This window comes from Poecilia latipinna, unplaced genomic scaffold, assembly GCF_001443285.1.
Source record: "Poecilia latipinna isolate Pla-1442-1.1 unplaced genomic scaffold, P_latipinna-1.0 Scaffold650, whole genome shotgun sequence".
NCBI lineage: Eukaryota > Metazoa > Chordata > Actinopteri > Cyprinodontiformes > Poeciliidae > Poecilia > Poecilia latipinna.
This window is the reverse complement of record NW_015113266.1, coordinates 228,904-250,220: the sequence shown is the minus strand read 5'-3', so window position 1 is coordinate 250,220 and position 21,317 is coordinate 228,904. Positions and strand designations below refer to the sequence as shown.

General features: G+C 39.1%; 1 protein-coding gene across 19 annotated transcripts in view; it reads left to right on the top strand.

Moving 5' to 3' along the window:
* Window positions 1-21,317, top strand: part of ptprdb (protein tyrosine phosphatase receptor type Db) — a 118,285-nt gene that overhangs the window by 37,273 nt on the left and 59,695 nt on the right. For all 19 annotated transcript variants that reach the window (XM_015043830.1, XM_015043825.1, XM_015043829.1 and 16 more), the window contains exons 2-4: window positions 83-232; window positions 12,230-12,375; window positions 14,969-15,110. In XM_015043830.1, coding sequence (XP_014899316.1) covers window positions 148-232; window positions 12,230-12,375; window positions 14,969-15,110 — 373 coding nt within the window. In that variant the 5' untranslated portion in view covers window positions 83-147. The remainder of the gene's footprint in view (window positions 1-82; window positions 233-12,229; window positions 12,376-14,968; window positions 15,111-21,317) is intronic.

Genomic DNA, 21,317 nt, shown 5'->3' with positions numbered 1-21,317 from the left:
ATATATATATGTGCATATCTAAACACATTTGTGACTAATTTGGAGTTTCTCTATTGGTATTTTCCCTGTCTTGTCTCCTCAGGTTGTGAAGGCTTGTTTCTATCATCCTGTTGTTCAGTGAGGCTCTGAGCTCACGGTGAATACAGCATGCATGTGTCGAACTGTCCCGCGATGCTCCCTGTCAGTCCAGGCCTGCTTCTCCTCAGCTTCCTCTTCCTCGCTGATGCTGACTGTGAGTCCTGTTACAAAGTCATTTGCTCACTTTCTCACTCCAAAGCATGCAGACACACAGATCTTCTGCAATCTGACAAGTTACAGAATCCAATATGTGTGTATGTGTATAACACAAATACTGGAATATGCCAAATTCATACAGTTCTCTACTGAAGATAGTGCACATGTTGGGTTTCTGTGCCAGTCTGAGTGTGTGTTAGGCTGCAGTTCTGATTTGAGGCCAGCTGTTTTTGTTCTTCTTAGTAGTGCTTGGCACAGGCCGACAGGTCACATATGGCAAATCAGATAATTTCCCTACTGCTTGTGTGATTCTGTTAATGCCATGTTTGCGTCTCATCCCTGCCATTTGGTCCTCGTCCAAAGCCTTTCTCAAGAAAGTTTTTGTGCGCATCAGGATGTTGGTCAGGAGTCTTACCCTGGTTTTGTGTATGATTGCAAGTAATTGATTTGAAATGACTGGTGGATTTTATTCATTTTGAGTAAATTCTCAAGTGGTCTGTTTTCAAAACCGTTTGGGAAATTTGGTTTTATTGCAAGCAACAACAAAAAAAAAAAAAATCTTATTTGAAAGCAGTTAAGCAGTCACCGATGCATCAAAATAGTCAACAATAAAGTGAAGGAGGAGAATATTTTGCAACTAATGTGGAGATCTATGCAATCAAGGACCCACAAAGCTGTAAAATCCACTTGATAGTTCAGCTAAGCTGTGATACGCTGACGTGTACTAACCCAAATCACTGCTCACTAAAGCAAGAAGTGTTTTTAAGTTTATATGAAATTGAAATGTACTGTACAAGCTAAAAGCAACACAGTTACTTTAGACGGGACAGGAATGAGAGCTGCTGACTGAGAACTGAGATGATTGGTACTAATTTACCATTATTGACGACAGTTTGGAGCCCTATTTTAAAACTGGATTGGGTACGTTATGACTGGCAGATAACCCGCCTAATCAGCTGATATCAGCTTATTATTTTACAGCTGTTCTCTATAAAGAGAAGAGCGACAAAAATATATCATTCTACAAAGATGGCAATTTAACAAGATCCGGTGAAAGCAGGATTGTGTGTAAAGGGAGGGCTAATTGAACAACTGCACACAGCAGAGCACTATTAGGATGTACAGACAGAAAGAAGAAGAATAAAGTACCTCAAAATATGTTTTACTTCATATTTTCTAGACTGTGTATGTATCCTGTGTATTTAGCATTGTTAGATACTCAATAGATATGTGCTGGTTGGTATTTAAAATAAGTCTGTAAGTGTAGGAGTCCCTAAGATTCTGTCGGATGGTTGGTTAACCACAAAAATCAGGATGTTTTGTGTCTGGAGATAAAACTCTTGGACATGTGAGGAGATTGAGGTGGACAGATAAAAAGAAATAGAGGGGTCTCGAAAGGCAAAAAGATTGGCTAGAACATGAAACAGAAAGAGTAATCGTAAAATCAGCTGATTGAACATGTACAGGATGATCTGTTTGCCCAAAAGAGAGTGCAGTGCAGCTCCAAGCTTTGCAGTTGTGCGATTCTGATAACATATCATCACCACCCTGTAAAAGCACCCAAACTGACACACAAGTATAGGCTTCAGGCAGTAATTTCTGTGCTGGAATGTTTTGAAGCCTCACAGAGCCCGAGTCAAAGCACACTTTCAAGCCTATCTTGTTTTGCTTTCAACCTCCTCCCCTCTTGTCCTACGTGGAAGTTCCAGGGTCAGACGGTAAAGGCTTGGCCATCCATCAAAACAACGATGCTCTCAGGCTGTGAGATTTAGAAGAGTACCACAAGTCCAGAAAAGGGTGTAAGGGATTCATAGTCTGTTCTTTTTCTAAGTATACATTGTCTTCTTTCCCACCCTCCACTTCTCTGTTAGTCTTTTCTTGCTAACTTTCCGCATTCTCTCTTCCTAACATTGTACTCTGCTGAGATAGAAGAAAATGCGGAGCTTGAGAATCTGTTCTCTTTTTTACCCTTTTATCTCCACATATAGAGCGTTCTGCATCCCTTTAAATATGAACAGAGGATAATCGGAGATTTGAATGTCAAGAATTGAAACGGAGGCTGTCTGGAAACTGATATCTTAGTTTCTCATCATAAGACACCATGTTTTGAAATGGTAAACACATTCAGAAATTGCTTTCAGTTGTCCTTATCTTTATGTTTATTGTAAAGCTTAATGAAATGAACAAAATAAAAAGAAATATTGATAGAGATGCCCCACTTGAGGCTTTTTCTGGTCGATGTCGATTCACGGTTTTCTTTGAGATTCTGCTTAAATCGGGAAGCCAAATTATCTTTAAAATTTATCTTTTTTTAAGATGAAATAAGACGAAAGTAGACAACACAGAAAATTTGTTTGCAGCTTAAAATCCAACAGAAAACTGATTAATCATGAATATAAAAATGTACATAAATAAATTACCACATTAGCCCTTGTTAAATGGGGATAAATTCAGTGTGTTTTTTGCTAAAAACCAAAACAAATGCATCACAGTACATGGTCTGCCTTATGTTTTAATTGCATTGGCTGACATCATGTCATAGGTAACTAATTCTCTGGCTCCCCCTGATAAGTCATTTGACACTGTAATGTAAACAATTTCATTACCAGCGAAGCAGACGTATGTTGCTGAACATATTAAAAAATGTTGAATTAAATACCACACATGACAAAACCAACACTATAGCAACTTAAATACCGGTATGTTGAAAATGATCCATTAACAACATTGCTTAACTTCAGGCTGTGCTATAGAATCAGAATTGACGGAAATTCACTCACATCTGCATGCTGGATGCTTGAAACTGAGAGTGAAACTCAGATCATCCTGTTAATTAAGCATGTTTAAATAATGGATGGATGTATAACCATTTGGAGGCACACATAGATCATTTGAAATGATATTTAATTTGTAGATGGCACACCTTGCATACACCTTACATACTGCTCAGTGCAATAAAATAGGTGCAGGTGCATTTTAAATAGCACAGCAATAACATAAAAAAATATGTTACTTAATCTCTACATGCAGTTTCTGCTAATTAAGATCCACTCCATTCGCCTTGCCGAATGCTTGAAACTGAAGGTGACACTAACAACTGGTCCTCATTTTTGACAACTTTGGCCAAAATAAAAAGACTGCTTAGGAACACTCAGAGCATTGACATTTTTTACCCTGATATTTAATTTATCCTCAATAATGATGAGATTAAATAAAATAAAATATAAAAGGAACATACATTGCCCTGACACAAGAGAATGCTGCAAATTTCATACTCTTGAACACAATACATATTTATAACAATTTTTTCAATATGCCAACAGATATAGCAAGACAGGAAAGAGTGCGACAGCAGCTGGAATTTTAATACATTTAACAAACAGGATGGATAAAAAAAGATTTTGTTTTGTACTTGAATTGTCACTCATTTAGGGGGAAATTGGTCAATTCCAGTTTCTGGCCCATTATTTGATGTATCTCTAATTACAGTTTATGCAACAACAGAAGCTGTAGTTTAAGAAATGACAGCGCATGCTTGGAACAGATCTATTACACGATACTGACTGAGGGATTTAAGGTACAGTCAGGTGAACCAGTATCCAATGTGAATGGTTGGAAAAATTGCATGACTTCACTTTATGTTCATGCTACAATAATATAATAACAAAAGAAAGCAAAACTCAGTGCCCAGCTTGTTTTTTTCTCTCTCTCTCTCTCTCTCAAATTCTCCTTCTGATTCTGCTACCTTCTCTCCCACCACCTTTTATTTTGTTTCTCAGCATGACTATCTGCGCGTGCGTGCTTATGTCATATATCTGGGGGATTAAGAGTAATGCCCTGATCCGGTAGCAAACTAGGCCACTGCTCCATGTATGCCGTGAAATACCCGGCGCAAGAAACAGCATCTCTATCTCACTTCATTCTGTTGGATGGGAACGAGGGGAACAGGAGCGATTGCAATAAGATGGTGGTTCTTCACTGACCCTTGTTTGCCCTGGAATCAGCTAGCCCTTCTGCACGTGCAGCTTGGATGTAACAGTAATTCCAGGTGAAATACAAGCCCCTTTGTATGTACGGCGCAAACAACAAAAAGAAACGATTTCCAAAGGATGACACATGGCCAGATTGCATCCCCGCGCTTCAGGAAGCACACTGTTTGCCCTGAAACATTCTTAACGTTTTGAATGTAGACAAGAGTGGTTTAGGATTCAGCTTGAGGAAGGATTGTGAAACTGTTTACTTTCAGCTTGCATCACATCATTACTGTTCTGTAAAGGCTCTGTATTGAATTTAGAGGGGGAAAAAAATACAGAAGAATTTTTTTTTTTTTTTTTTCTGTGTTGCTCAAATAAAATGACCTTTTTATATGTGACCTATGAGGCGTGACTTGAAACATGGAACCTGCTCACTTGGTGACTGATTGACCTGTCAGATTATGGCATTTTGCCGGCTTTTGCATCAACTTCAGGTTGACTGGAATCTGATATAGCTCGGCCTCATACAGTTCTTTGCAAAAATCCGTGAAGGATTGTCCTGTTGACAGATTCTCACACCTAAACTGTGGATCTCTGGAGCTCATCCAGTGTTATCATGGGGCTTTGTGTTTAGTGATCTGTGCCTGTGTGAACCCATTTATACTTATCTTTTTTATATGTTCATGCAGGGAAGCATGTTTAATGCGTAGTTCGGATGAGATTAGACCCGGATAAGCATCTAGAGTTATGTAAGGTCTATGGTCGTCTCTTGACGCTGATGGATGGGGTAAAGTGAGGATTCAGAGGCATGGGCTTAAGTATGAGGGCCTCTCAGATTAGAGGTTTCTGATCTGGGAATCCGCTAGGGGCACATAAAAGAATCAGGTCATTTTCTTGGATAAATTGTGTCTCTTGTGTATGATTGATTGATGTAGCTTAAATCGCAGATAAAAGTAAAGTCAAAGTTGGAACTTCACCACAAAATATGAAAAGCAACTCTGCTTATCTCATGATTTCTCTTAATGATCAAGAGTCTTGATGATTCTCGTGCTACACTGGTAATGTTTTTGTCAAGATTATCGCACATTACTGAAGCAAAGTCCTTTTTAGATTTATATACATGAATGTAAAGATATGATTTGCTTAAATACAGAGATCTTCTGTGGTAGAAACATCTTAGGCAACAGATTTTGTTGTTTAGATGAGCATATCACAAGCAGAGTTTTAATAAGTGTGAATATGATTTGATTTAATGTAGAACGAGCACTAGTGGTAGCATAATGAATAAAAGGATGTACTACCCAATCTTTACATAGCTTTCTTTTTACATCTCTGATGCCTCTACAGGCAGTGAAATAGTTCTGTTCAATGTCTGTTTAAGTTATAGATGGATGAAACACAAGCAATTGTAGAAAAATAGTTCAAATGTATGCAGACAGTTTTTTTTTTTACATACAATTGATGCAATTAGTGCCCTGCGACAGACTGGCGACCTGTCCAGGATGTACCCCGCCTCTCGCCCGGAACGTTAGCTGGAGATAGGCACCAGCACCCTTCCTGACCCCACTGAGGGACAAGGGTGTTCAGAAAATGGATGGATGGATGATGCAATTAGTTTATCCAACTGAAAACATGACAAATCAGTACTTAATTTGCTGTTCTGCAAAATATAGCTGACATAATAAAAAACACTTTTAACTTGATTTGTATCGAATGGCAAATCAGAGGCAATTCCTAGACTGAAACAAGTTGATAAATATATAATAAAAGCTGAATATGCTTTACAGCAGAGTTACTTTGTGACTGAGCACCTCATACAAAAAGGGTCTTAATGTGGTTTTACATAAGATCCAGAGCTTAGTTGCTTTTTGATTTCAAATGAGGATCATAGAAAAGTCCTTTGGAAGAAAAGCGAGGACACGAAGGAAGGAAAGCCACAAAGAAATACAGAAATATTCATATACTCAAATATTTAAATCAAATCCCGGGCTTTTGAAGAGTGTTCATCATCATTGTCCTCTGACAATGATTATGCTGAATAGCTCTATTACAAAGCATTACCAGGTCATGAGAGGGCTTGTTGACAGCAGGTTGTTATATTGTGTAAATGCCTTGAAAGTCCAAACAATCTTCATCAATATGTTTCCACTGAAGATGACATAACTGGGCCACATCTAAAACAGTCAGATAAGCATCAGATCCCATAACTCTTTAAGACACACTACTTAAAATATTTATCAGGTACTCTTCATGTCTTTTTCAGCCATATATGTGTTTCAAGCTGTAGACGCACTTCACTCTATTTCAATTAGTGTGGAAACTAAGCGTTGGTGCTGCCCAAGTTTCTTAGACTCTTCATTGAGGGTGCAATTCCATATTTCATCCGCAGCTATGGCATAGCTGCGCACCCATCTGTGAGAAACAGAATGTGATCACCTTAACTTAGCATTCGCTAAGCAGGTGCACTCGTCTGTGAAGAGGCCTGCATAGGGTAAGCTTAGCGCCAACGTTGCAGAGCACTGGTATGGAACTAATGCGCTGGGACCAGCACTGAGAAAGCCTCTGTTCATCTTCATGGGAAGCCAACTCTGACCCAGTAAAGTTGCATACCCATTGGGTCGCCCATGTGTTTCTAATGACCTGTGCATAAAAGAAGATCCCGTTTGATTAATTCCTCCCCTTGTGTTTCTAGCAAATTAACCCTGATTAACTCGGCACTAGCCAGGCCCCGAGGCTGCTGTGGGTGATTAAGAGCAACTCTAATTGGACACTCATAACTATAGGCAATAAAAGTGTGTTTTATCTTCTGCTGTAACGTCATAGTGGTTATAGCTAAAGTGTCATAGATCAGCTGGAGGTTGCTAAAAGAAAATGACAGATAAAAATGCAACCATAAGGTGAGAAGGAACTGCGATGCAACTCCAAAATAATAATAAAAAAAGAATTTAAATAAAATCTATATTTTTCCTCATTTGTTGGGGTTTAGCTCAGATGAATAGCTAATCTTTCAGAAACCTGAATAATGCCTTACTTTAATTAAACCTTTCATCAAATATCACCCCATTTATTTGTGCATAATTTAATTTTCTATGTTAGAATAGCCCATTTAGCCAAATGTTTTCCAATTACCACTTATGTTTTCTGCAGAGGGATGATAGGCCCTTGTGCTTACTGGGCCCAGCAATCCAATTTCATTACCGGCCCAAAAGCAAGCGTCTGATCATTTGTTCTTAATGTGTCTGTTTGAAGTTAATGTGTTTTAACTTATGGTTCTGGCCAGTTGCCCACCCATTCTTCTTCAGACTAACAACTCGTGGTTTAGTCCCCTATTGGCCTCATTCCTGAGCTTATCTGAAGGACCTAATTCAGTTCTTGTTTGGGGAATCATTTGCTAAGCTGTGAAATTCACTCACAATATGGCAACTTTATGTTTCCTTAGGAAGGATGTAAATATACTCGCTGAATGCTGTGTTCAGTAGACTCAGAATATATGCAGACCAGTTTTTCCTATTTCATTAAAACTTCCAACACATACATATTTACTGTCCCAAAAGGTCAAATGTATTAAAGCATGTTCAAAAACAAAATCAGAAATATATTAGACTATGTTATGTCAGATTTTTGGCAATAAACTAGTTTCTCTGAGCTTCTCTTGTCTGCTTTAAGTTGTATCAGAAAATATTTGCAGCTCATGCTGCTGCTTTTTGTTGGATTTGATTTGTTTGGATAGGCCTGTCTGCTTTATGCTTTTGTGAATCACATCAGCCTCAATAAGTGATTGAGCGCACATATGATAAGGCCTACAGGATAGTGATTTATAACAGACTTTATGACTTTGAAGGATCTGAAGGAACGAGTTCAGCTCACTGAACACACACATTTTTCCATCACTTAATCTAACACAGATCTGTACTTTGCCCCGTTTGTATTTTATGTTGGTATATTTACATCATTAGTGAACAAATACAATACCAGATTCATAGAATATATCTTAATATTAATTGCATAGAAAAAAAATCACATTTCTCACCCATTCACCAAGTGATACATAAGTGCTACACAATAAATCAAAGTGCCACAAATGATTAGTAATCGGTGACATAATACAGGAACAAATAGAAGAGAGGGCGTCTTTATCAACAAAGCAGAGAGATAATTTCTGAGTCTTTTTCTGTTTAATTTAGTCAATACTTTCAGTTCCTTGATTTTAATGAATAAATATCTATAGAAACATAAAGACGCAAATCTGTAAATAAATATATAGAGACAAAACACAAGTAAAGTATCATAAACATGTATAGACACGATTTTATAGCAGAGGTAAAGTGTTTCACCTCCTTACCAGATAAACTATTTGATTATATAACTAAATAAGGTAAATAATAAGTGATTAGCATAATAACAAAGTTATTCATTATTTCAAGCAGTGAAAAAGTGCATATTTTCTCAGTGTTTTATGGTCATCTTATTTTTCCATATGGTTTCCTTTAATAGAAAGGCATTCTAAAATGCACGTAATCTTGACACATTATAGACGTAAATCTTTCTCCCTGAGGGTTTCATCGAGCATCTGTTCTTACAAACTTGACTTCTCTTGAGTGTCCCTCTCGGTTAAGACACCATCTGGCAGCAGCAGCGCGTCCCGCTAGTCATACACTGCCATTAGTTTCCTTTCATTTTGCTGTTCATTTAAAAAAAAAAAAAAAAAAAACATTTTAAGCTAGCCTCTATCAGCACATAACAGTTTAGTTGGGTTTTATTGTTCCTTTGCCTTTAAAACATTTTTGTTAAAAAGAGAGCTGAATCCTTGCCATCAGTTAAGCAGAAAAAGCTGATAATGCTCAATTCAAAAGTTTCTCTTTGGACCTTGCCTTTAATCAACTTCAAGACAAACACAATAGATGCTATAAAATGTAAATTGCATCTGATAGGTTTGAACGTCTACAGACTAACTTAAAAATCATGAAATATTAAAAAAGAGAGTTTATTTTCTCTTCATTTCTTTTATCCTTAGCCTGTTTTCCATTGGCCCAAATGCCAGTGTATAATCCTGCCAAGCACCACAATCTCAAAAAAAAAAAAAAAAATCTCTGATCACAAGCAAAAGACCAAACGGTTAGAACATTCTGACGCAATGACGAAAAAAAAATGAGAAAAGCAGAAGGAGAAAGGATCAATCCAACGATGAGACAGAGGATTGAGTGAAAGAGGATGGGATGGGGCGAAGTGAGGGATATAAAAGAAGAAAAAGCAGGAGGGTTGATAAATGGAGATGAGGAGACACATTAAAGAGAAGAGGACCCAAGTTAGAGGAGCTGTGGAGAATACGGTTGAACCACTTCTCTCCACCAGTGCCCCCCCACATGCACACACTTTATAAAGTCAGTCAATGTGACAGGAAGACTTATGTAACACCCCAGAGATGGAAGGAGGAGATAGGGAATGAGAAACAAGAAGAAGGGAAAGAAAAAAAAAAGTCGCGAGGGGAGCAGCTGCAAAGCAAGAGGAGGAAGAAGTTATTCAGAGAATTAAGAGTGAGGAACCGAGATAAGTGCAAGATGGAGGGAACCTTCGAGAGTGAAACAGTAGATGTATGAAGAGGCTGGATAGATAAAGAAAAACGGGCGAGATAATGAAAAAAAAGCAATTGGAAGATCTAGCAAGCCTGTTAGCATGGCTCTGCTGGCTTTACACTTTTCATTTGTTTTGTGGGTGAGAGATTAGTAAGAGGATTAAGGGAGAGATTCCCCCGCTCCTCATTCTTTTTCTTTCCCCTCAGCCTTCCCATGTCTCTCTCTCTCTCACATATCCTTACTCCTGCAGCACAAACCCACTCACACTGTAACGGCATGCGTGAGTTGGTGTGAGGATGGAGTGGCAAGCTGCACACATTATGGCCTCGAACAAAACAACACGAACCAGTTTCTGTTAACCTGCAAACTACTATTTTATAATGCACAATCAGTTGGAAAAAGTGGCATAGATAGAGTCAAAATATCAAAGAAATAATGGTTTTCTTGGCAACTTCCCAGAACATAGGTGAAAAGTGCATGAATAATGTTCATCAAAGGAGAAATACAAAACATTTCTCCAATTAATTCTAGTTATCAAACCACTCCGTTTATTATTCAATGTAGTTTAAAAAGTTTCTATCTTAGGAAACTTGCATAGGGCATCAGCAAGCAATGTGAGTTAAGAAATATGGTCATAATGGGAAAAAGTAGAATTCACAAAAAAATTACCACATAAAAAAATTGAATTTTTCTGTCATGTAATTTTTCGATGTGGACTGATTGTAGCTCAACTTATTGGAGTATTTTTTTTATTGTTTTTGTCATTTCTCTCTATAATAAATGCATTTTTCTGTATCATCCGTTTTTTTTTTTTTTTTTTTGCTTATATTTTCTTCTCTGGAATTCCGAGTTGTTGATTTATGTGAATGTCAAATCATTTGCCTCTTGCAGTTACTCTATTGAATCCAGGTGCTGATTTATGTGAATGCACATAAAGCTGCATGTGAGATGGTACTTGGCTGTGAAGCACTTAAGTTTAACAGTTAATTGGTTGCTTTTCTCTTATTGTTTGGCGTCACATCTGGTTCCCCTTCTGCGTCTCGTTCTTTCCTGCCCATTTTCCTCCCTAGTTCCTCATCTGTTCTTCTCCATCACTCTTTGCTTTTCTCTTAATTTCTCCTCACTATTTCCCTTTCCTCCCCCTCTCTGAACAGCTTAGCTTTTCTCCCATTCCCCCCACCCTCCTTTTAAACAGCAAAAAGCAATTTCTCTCCCTTTGTCAGGGCGCTTGGCGGTAAGCCCTTAAGTAGGGATTTTCTGGTTTGGCTGGAATGCCATTAGGCAAGCTGGTGGTGACGTGCTGTGACTGACTGGCCGAATCTTTTTGATGTTGTGATGTCACAATCCAGCGGAGGCTGGGGTTATGATATTGTTGGCGTACCCGGAACGTGGGGCTTTAGTGGTCATGTTAGAAGTAAGTCTTCATAAATCCTTTATGGCACAGAAATATTAAGCTTCTTTGGTGATACAGGGACAGAGGGAAAACATGATGGGAGCGTGCACACACATACGGGGAAGAAGAGACGCACACAGACACAAAGCCACCCACATGCATGTCTAAACTGGGAAATTCACTACAGGTCCACTGCAAGTAGAGTAAAACACAGACAGAAAATGAAATGGCTTGCTCAGAAGTTTTTAAGCATTTAGCTTAAAAAATCACTACATACAGTGTGATGTTATTTTATACTGTGATATAATTAGTGTGACGTAATTACGTCATATTAATTTAAGACATAGATCTAAATGCTTCAAGAGACATAATTGAACGAAAAAATGTACTTTGTTGATTCTTATAAAAGTAGAAATAATGAAAATGGTTGTTTGAAATATAACCACAAACTTCTTGTTGAAACTATGGAATGGCCAGCACAAGACTGACGCTGCTCTTTTACATTAGTTGGACATTATTATGGTATTCACTCAGTTATTGAAACAAAAATATAGGATGATAAGTTTAGAGCTGCACAGTACTTTCAGTGGCTGTTGCTATTGCAGTATCAGTATGTGCAATATTGCAGTTTCCAAGGTCTGCATTGACGCAATAATTGAACTGGCTCCCTGCATTCATACTCTGCAGAGTATGAATGCAATTTACCAAATAATATATTTGGTAAATTGCATGGTATATGATTCTCCTTGATTCCAGCACCTTGAATAGATTGCCCTGAATGGGATCTGGGAAAAGTAAGAGAAAAGTGGAAAAAGTAGTATTAGTTGCAATGCTACGTAGAAAGCTGGTCTGTAATGCTGCCTAAACAAATCTGTCTTCTATAGCTGCAGCTAAAAAGAACCTGAGCTCCATAATCAACAAATATGACTTTTAAAGGAATTTTAGCAGTAGTGAAACAGTGATGAAACTTAGGACCGAAGCGAGTTGAAACATTTACTCACACATTAGCTGTCTTAATGCGATATTGACTTTTGAAAATGATCTCTCCCTCACAGCTCCACCCAGATTCACGCGAACCCCACAGAACCAAACAGGAGTGCAGGGGGGAGTGGCTTCCTTCGTGTGCCAGGCTACGGGGGATCCACAGCCCAAGATTGTCTGGAATAAGAAAGGCAAAAAAGTCACCAACCAGAGATTTGAGGTATGTTAAACGCCTGACTGCTAATCTGAAATCCTATATTGCTGTAAATAAAAAGAAGTGGGTACAGGTTAGCATCTCATAACAGAGCTCAAAACAGCAGCTTATTGATTGGATTGTTGTTTACAGGGGAGTTTATTGGGGTCGAGTTGACCATATCCGGGCTGCAGCTTCATAATTAATGGATTAATGGATGGGCATCAGAGATGCATTCATCTCCTCTCAACTCTCAGAGTGAATGAGCTTCTTCTATTATACCAGGTCATTATCTGTGAAGAGCCACAGTTCTTTTTGTTCCTTCATGTGATACTAAACTTTGAAAACCCAATAACTTATTTTAATGACACAGTCCAGAATTTTCTGTAAACAATCAAACTCACTTTAGATATAGTTTGCCCCCTACATAACATGACATGTTCAGTTTTTTTTTTAATTTTTATTATTATTATAATTATTTGTTTTGCTATCCTGTAGTAAATAAATACGTGATACAATTTGCCCTCTTATAAACAAGCTCAAGCACACACATATGTCTCAGGCCACGTTACATAAGGCAATCATTAAAATTTGCTCTGAAACTCCTCCTTCAAAAGTATTTATTGGTGTGCCCTACTGCTGTAACAAAACATCTAAGTCATACAGAGCATGACGTTGAGTAGCAATAAAACACATTAAAGAAGTTCATAAAAAAAAAAAAAGATCAGCACCAAGTGGAATGACCAGAATTCATAATCTAAATTGTTCAGTTATCATTTTGAGAAAGGTCATTTTAAAATCCATATTGTCTGGGAAATGCATTGGGATAATTTTCAAGTATCAACGTTTCCCGTATAAAGGCTGCATTAAACACTACTTTCTTTCATAATTGGTACCATGGGGGAGGATGCATAGTAAGCCCAGTCCTGCCAGTTAGCCTCCATACCTGTCCCACTTTGCAGCAAAGACAAAATACACAAACTCTCAGTAGTCAGAAGTTGTCATTTTAAGCTGATTGAGATCAGAGTGCATGCAAGATAAACGGTTTACTCATTTAAAATTTCCAACAAAAACTTTAAAGTGGATAAATTCAAACAGAAATATAAATATTTCTCTCTTTTTGTCCATTCATTTCATGTAATTGCCATTTTCAGTCGTTGCTTCAGCTTCACCACCTTTTGCAACATCAATCCTCCCGCCTTGGGAGGATTGATGGCTCAAATACACAAGTTGAACCCCTTGCAGCTCAAAAGCAACTTTAACTATTCAGAAACTATTTAGTAATAAATCCCATTGTGTTTACTCATGCTATCCGATCTTACACCTCTTGTGATGTCATCAACCCCAAAACACTTAAAGCAGAATTCACTGTTTTTTCTAGATCCCTTTACCAAGTTTTGTATTTTGTCACATCCTGCTGTAGAGGTTTATAATTCAGAGCCCAGGGTGCTTCTACTGTCTCCATTCATCTGTTTTCATAGAAGGAAATAAAACTCTGGATGGTATTTTTATGGTGAATATGCTAACGTGTCACAGAGTCCCATTATCCACAGCAGCAGCTTTTCTTAAAGTGATAAATCATCATAGCCTCTCATAGAAAGGTCTATTATTTTTACAGTGTTGCAGTGACAGTTGATATTTAACTCAGCAGTGAGAGATCTGTTTCATAGTTGTATAGACAGTGTACTTTAAAGCTCAAAAGATTCAATCAGTTTACTTGTTTTTCTACATTTATACTTCAAAGGTTGCGCAGGTGTGTGAAATGCCATGTGCTTCAACTCTCTTATAAGTCAGATGATGCCTCGGGCTACAGTCCATATGATTCTTTTACACTCGGTCTTATTAGTTTCCCGAGGCGTTTAACCTTTGCTTCCCTACTTGGTGAGTCGCTCTCAGACGGAGGAGACGGTGAATCAGCCCTCCATCCTGCTCAGCCACTGTCACCCTGAATCCAGGATGCTTCTCTGCTTCAATAAGTCCAGTTTCCTCGCAGGTTTAAGTTCATCTCTCTCCGTCTTCCTGTTTGTGATCAAATCACTCGAGCAGGTCTTTTATTTTTAATCCAAAACTTTATGAGCTCGAGCTCCTGCAGAGTCCTCGCTGCTGCCCTGTTGGACAGGGCTGGTTGTGGGATTTGTCAATATTGGATTTCAGTCAGTGGAAACTTTCCCAGAATTTTAAATCCAGATCAATTACATGAGTGTATTAAGCTTATGCAAGTGCGGTTGTAATGCACCATCTAATCTTCGTGAAAAGAAAAAAAAAACCTCATCAAACGTTATTGGATATCTAAGGAGAACATGATAAATATGCACGAGTAATTTCCTTGTATTTCTACCTCAGAAAGTGATTTCAGTGCAGTGGATGATTAATGGTTTCCAGAATCTGTTTTAATGTACTTTTCATCATAAATGATGACTCAGGAAGGGTCTTAAAAGTTTGTTGTTTTTTTTTATTAGAAAGATAAACCTAAAGCATAACAGCTTAAGCTTTATTGTAGAAATAAAAACAGTTGGTTTTAATCTGAAACAAGTGACGCTTTGAATGAGCAAGTCATTTAATTTTACTAAACTAATATGACTTCATATCAATTTATTCTGTATACAAATTCATTTTTCAGGTAATAGAGTTTGATGACGGGTCCGGTTCGGTCCTGAGGATCCAGCCGCTGAGGACCCCCAGAGACGAGGCGATATATGAATGTCACGCCTCCAACCCAGCAGGAGAACTGACCGCCACCACTCGACTCAGCGTCTTACGAGGTCAGTGTGGACGCACATGCACTGCTTCACATCTGGGTTATCCGTATGGTACTCAGAGAACCTCCCCTTCCAAAACATAACTGGTCCTTATCGATCCTCTTCTTTGCCTACCCTGACGCGTTAGGGTCTGTTAAACATCACCTTCCTCTTTTTTTTTTTAATTGCGATGACAGCAGATCTTCATTGGCTTCAAACATAAGCAGTGCATAACTAATCTTCATTGTCATAGAGGGATATTCAGTGAAAAAAATAAATAAAAATCAGTCCTTGTTATACATAGGACTAAGAAAAACTGCCATTCGATTCAGTTTTACAATATATCGCTTATCATAGCGGTTCAAATCATTTGGTAGCTGTCATAGAACGCTGCGGCTACATTTATGTCATTAGCTAATTACTCAGTGGTCTTAACAGGACCTGCTAATGACTTCCATTCACTTTTTCTCCACATTTTCTCCTGCTATAACAATAGATTTTAAGGCTTTTTATTGAAGTGCTATGTGAAGCAAAGAGAAAGGAAAATTGTGTTTTTTACTAATAAAACTCGACACAGTTGAATAAGTTCTTTTGTAGAGCCACTTTTCCCTGCAAATACAGCCGCCGGCCTTTTGCAATTTGTGTTTGCCAGCTTTGCGCACAAAAAGAGCTGGGTTCTCACTTTAATCAAACTCCAGTTTTTTTTTGCCTAAAAGGTCCGGTTCATTTGGGGAGGTTGGAATCCACGTTCAGACTCTAATGTGGACCAAAAAAAGGCATGTCTTGGCTCAGTTGATGTGAACTCTGGTGTAGTTTGAACACAGATGTGAATGCCAAGTGGACTGGAGACTGATTCAAAAGCAGGAAATAAACTATAGTGCAGGGTATTGTGGGCAAATGTAACTAAAAGAAACATGAAAAATAAGCGCTAGTGAGAGAAATTGCTTGTGCTGTTTTACAAAAAATCCTACAAACACTGAAATATGGAGAAAACCCCAGATATATCAGACATATATATATATATATACACACATACATAGCTGCACTTGTGTGCAGCTGTGATCCTTGAATTATTGCGGTCGATGATTTATGTTCGTGTGAGTTCATTAGTGCAGCTAGTGATGTTTGAGTTTGAGTTTCTGGAGTCCATTAGGAGAACATTATGCACCAGTAGTTCAAAGCTCAGGAGTGTCTTAGTGAGCGAAGTTCCTCAAGTGTGGATAATCACATCACCTGCCTCTCCAGGAGTGATGCTCATGGGGAAAAGGACATGGAGCCTGTTGTTCTTCCATCTCCTCACTCTCTGTACCTCCCTCTTCCTCTCTGAGTGGTATATCTCCTCTTAGCTTACCATCTTTTTTCCCACAAGTTCATTTCTTTCTTACTCTTCCCTTCCCCTTTATGTGCATTCATTCTTCACTCGTTCCCCCTCTCTCTCTCGCTCTGTGTCTCTCATGCTCTTAGGTCCGCTGCACAGCAGCCTCTAAATTATTCACATCAGAACACTTTGCATCTTCTGTGCTGTTCTGCTCCATCCGTCCAGAATTTTCCTGTCTCACATGGTTGTCTGTCTACGTGTGACAATGCGCATGTGTTAGTGCATCTATTTAAAACTGGATTGTAAGCGCGAACGCTTGGCTTCCGTGTTTACATCTGTGTGCGCTTTTTTTTTCCCCCCATCTCTCTTGCTTTAAACTGCAGCTACTCATCATCTGTCTCTTTCTTTATCAAGAACCTAACCACTCAAGCACACACACATACACAAACGTGTCCTCAATCTCAGACAGTCCGTCTTTATGTAGTGATTAGCCTCTTTCTGTTCCTCTGAGGAGTCATTGTGTTGTGGATGAATAAGAGGACTCCTGGGAGCTGCTAATAGTCCCTGATAGACTGTCAGTCGAAATGTCAGTTGCAAAGCACACACACACACACACACACACACTTGGACACACACACACACGTGTGCACGCATGCAGATTCGCACAGGATGCTCACTAAAACACGCACTCCACTTGTGTCAGTCATGTGTCCTGAGGTCCCCCCTGGCTCTTTAAAGACACAGCTCCAGTGACTGAGTGGCTGATAGGAGGGATCCAGTGTAAAGGTCAGCTGGCTTAATTACTGGTGATTACAACCAGACTAATTGAAATCCTGGCTCTCAGTAAATGGCTCTGATTGGCAACGGCTGAAATAATAATGAAGCTTGGAGCAATTTTTCGCTCAAATATCCCACTGCTCTGTAAGTCGGCAGTCAAATTCAAGAGTTGTCTGTTTGTCCGTGTGGATGTTTGACGACCTAATAAGATCCCAACTTTTTCAGGCACAAACATCATCGGCTAGAACGAACGCTCACCTATGTGAAAAGCAACGTCCGTGTTGGGATGTTGGCTGTGTTTACTCGCATGATGGTCACTCAGAGAGAAAATTAGAAGAGGCACAACGCCTCAAACATTTTCTCAAAGTGGAAGCCTGATGCTCCACTGGCTTGCCTCCGTTCTGCCGACGGCGTTGCAGCTGCGAGGGTGAGCTCGACTGCTGCTTTTTCCTCGCAGGGCGCACGTGGAGTAGGCAGCTAGATCCTGCCCTCAAAAAGCAAAATATTAGTAAAAACAGTTTTCTTGAAGCATGCAAAGGTTTGTCCTGAAACTCAGCATAGATGTTGTTTGTCACATTTTTTTTTTTTTTAATTGATGGGAGGAAAAAAACTGAGAAATCCACTGAGGCAACAACACTGGTTACCTCGACAGCTTGTTTGCCTTGAGGCCTCTCAGATTGTTGTTGTCATGTTTCATTTCAAACAAAAGGAAAGAAAAGAAGACGAGATGACGTTGACACACACACACGCAAGAATACTGAAGCAGCTACACAAACTCAACAAAAGCAGATGCCATTTTCAGAGTAAAAGCCAAAATAAAAATAAAAATAGCTTCTTGTTTAACACTAATTACATGCCTAAGTTCAGCCTCCGTAGGCAACATTCAGCTCTATGGATTTTCAGATTTGAAATAATTGCCCAGGCTATTTCATTTTAAGCAAAATGAAATATGCAATTTTTTTTTACTTTTTTGCATGAGTCCCATGGAATGTAATATTGTATTGGTTTGTCTAAGAAAAGGTTTGCTCGTTCTTGAAAGACCAGAGTTTCAATGCAGTCCTCCAGGCAGATGACACCAACATGTGTACGGAGTAAGATTTTAGTCTTGCATGATGAATACAGTGTTCACACATCATTTCTCACGATTGTGGGACATGATGTCCCTCAAATTAGATTAGAAACTGGAAACTGTGGAAGAGGTAGCTTTATCCAAATAAAACATTGTCGTGTGGAAGTTTGTAGAAGGTATAAATTTTCGCCCAGATGTCAGATATACACCATTTTTCTCATTTTGTCCAGGACACCATGACTTTTTATGCGGCCCTCTAGAGTCTAGAGTGCCTTGAAAATAATACTTTCAAGATAACAGTTGTGTGCTTAAATGTTTTATGTCAATAAAGACGCTCAATACTGTGTCATTTCAAGAAGTGCTAACAGAATGCAGCTAATTATAAATATAAACAGTTTATTAATGGGTAGTTTTGTCAATACTTTCAGCCGTATATTCCCTTCGAGGTCATCCATGACCTTTATTTGGCCCAAAATGAAAATGAGTTTGACGCCATTGTTTTAAGTCAGTATTCCTTATTAGGAATTTATGTCTCCAGTATCTTACAGCTGTGAACTGGATAGAAAAATGTTTCTCAGTGCAATTCATTGCCTTCACTTAATTAGTAAATGGTGTCCAGCTGAGTGTAAATTAATCTCCAGCTGTTCAGTGAGGATTGTAGAGGTTTGTTAGAGAATGTTATTACATCATAAAGACCAAGAAACAAAACAGACAAACCAGAGAGAAATTTGAGGAGATGTTAGGTTTTGAATATCTCTTTGCGCTCTGTTCAATCCTTTATCTAAAAATGAAAAAGTGTAGCAGGGGTACAAAGCATTCAAGCTGTCTACCTAAATTGGCAGCATGGGCAATGAGAGCATTAATCGAAGAAACGGCAAGAAAGCCCATAATAACGGTGGAGCGGCTGCAAAGACCCGACGTTCATATGGTGCTTACTCACAACAGGGATAAAACGTTCCTGTCAGATTGCACCAAAATATAAGTTTTTGCCCTACATGCAGAAAGGCAATGTGGTGGTGGCAGGATTATGATGTGGGGAGGTGTTTCTTTCAGCATTCACAGTAGACGGGCAACTCTCTACACAGCACAGCACATGTCATTACTGGAAGAGAAAATGTGAGTTTATCAGATGCCTCCCAGTTGATGTGATTGAACTTGTGCTGTTTTGCTAAGAAGATCGGGTCAAAATTTTGATTTACCCTTTTCCTTCACATGCACTTGCTCTATTGCATCAAAAAATATTAAATATATTGTATGACAAAAGTTTAAACTGAACAGTGTAAGGGGTGTAAATACTTTAACAAGGCACAGTATGTTTGGTGCTGTTGCGGCTCTGATGAAAGAGGCAGTTCATACTTTAGACCCTGTGACTGAAACACTAGAGTTTTACATGCAGTCCTCCGGGCAGATGATGACACTAAGCCAGAGCTGTGTGTGTGTGTGTGTGTGGAATACATTTTTAGTCTTGCATAACATAACTGTGACACTATTCTCTCACCATAAATGAAACACACACAGGTTCCCATAAATTTCCTTTTAATGACTCCTTACCCCGTTTTAGCTGAGAGTCTTTTTCCCTCAATAGCGACTTCCCTCGCTGAATAAGAGGAGGTCAAATAAATTACAATCCCCAGCCAATTCTCTGAGCAGCTGTGTTTTACATGCGATAATGTTGGGTGCATTGTTGAACCTTGAACACTTTTAGATTTGTCAGCCCACATCAGGTTAACTTCAGCACAAAAGAACCGAAGAGAACCCCTTTCTGCTGCGTCTGGGGATAAAAACGTGCTGCTGCTGCTGCTGCTGCTGGAGGAACTTTGCTGTCTGTCTCAAAATAAAGTCGTAATCAGTACTCCTCAAATCAGAGCACTGCGATTGTGTTCTGAAATTTTTAATCCCAAAAACGTGAAGGTGAACTCCTGACACTAAACCAGGAATTTCATAAGTGAGCATATAGATGCCGTAATTAGCTGTGAATAATTCTGCGAAAGGTGTACGTCAGGACACATCTTCGTTGGCAGGCCTTCACGCCTCTCTGCAAGCAGATCCATACTGGCAGCTCCGTTAGCGCATGGGTACAAGTGGCAGAGGGAGTAGCATTCCGACTATTCGCACCCTCATTGTTCAGTTCAGTGTCCCACCCCAGGTAGATGAAATAGAATGCATTATTCCTGCCTACAAGGGGCCTTGCTTTGAAGTAAGCATTTGCATAATGAAAGCAGAAAGAATCAGGATTGTTATGCTGTTTAAATCCCTCGTGCTCTCTCTCCCTCTTTCTATTTCATTTGTGTTCCCTCCCGTTTTCCTTTCTGCCACTCTTTCATTGTCCCAGTCTATTCTTATCTTCGTCCATTTTTTTATATGCTTTTGCCACCCCTACACAGCCTCCCCTCGTTCACCTTCTCTCCCTCAGACGAACTCGCTCACACAAACACCTTCTCGTCTTGTTCTTTTAGTTTATCATATCCATGTTTCCATTTGTCAGCCTGTTGTGATTGATTGAAACCGGAGCTGCTAAAAGGCCACACACCCGCCCGTCGATGCCGGCGTCTTGCGAGCCATCGGCCATGGTTCGATGAGCGACTGCCAGAATTAGCATCTCCTTGGTGAGATTCAGCGCTAGGATTTCCCGTTAATGAGCTTGTGTGTGGAGGAGAGGGGTAGAGTCACCAGGGATTCTGGAGAAAATGGGGGAAAATAAGAAGGGTAAACTGCTCCTTTAGATCAAATACAGCTTCAACACTCATTCTTTGCTCATCTTACTGTGTCAGTCAATATGTGTGACTCAAGAAGCTGATTTTTATTTATTTATTTTTTTCAAAAGTTATGATTGTGTTTGCGCTGTATTCATTTCATTCCAAATTGTGATACATCTTTTCTTTCCTACTAACTTCCCTCATCTTTGATCCTCAATACTCCTTAGACTCCACAGTTACCTATCCCCACTTAAACCTCCCTCTGCAGGTGAGTAAAGTTGGCCCGCCACCTTTGATTTTCTGTATTGACGTGCAGTGGCTCTGCAGACTTAATTGCCACCGATACCTATGAATTCACATTTGATTCACCC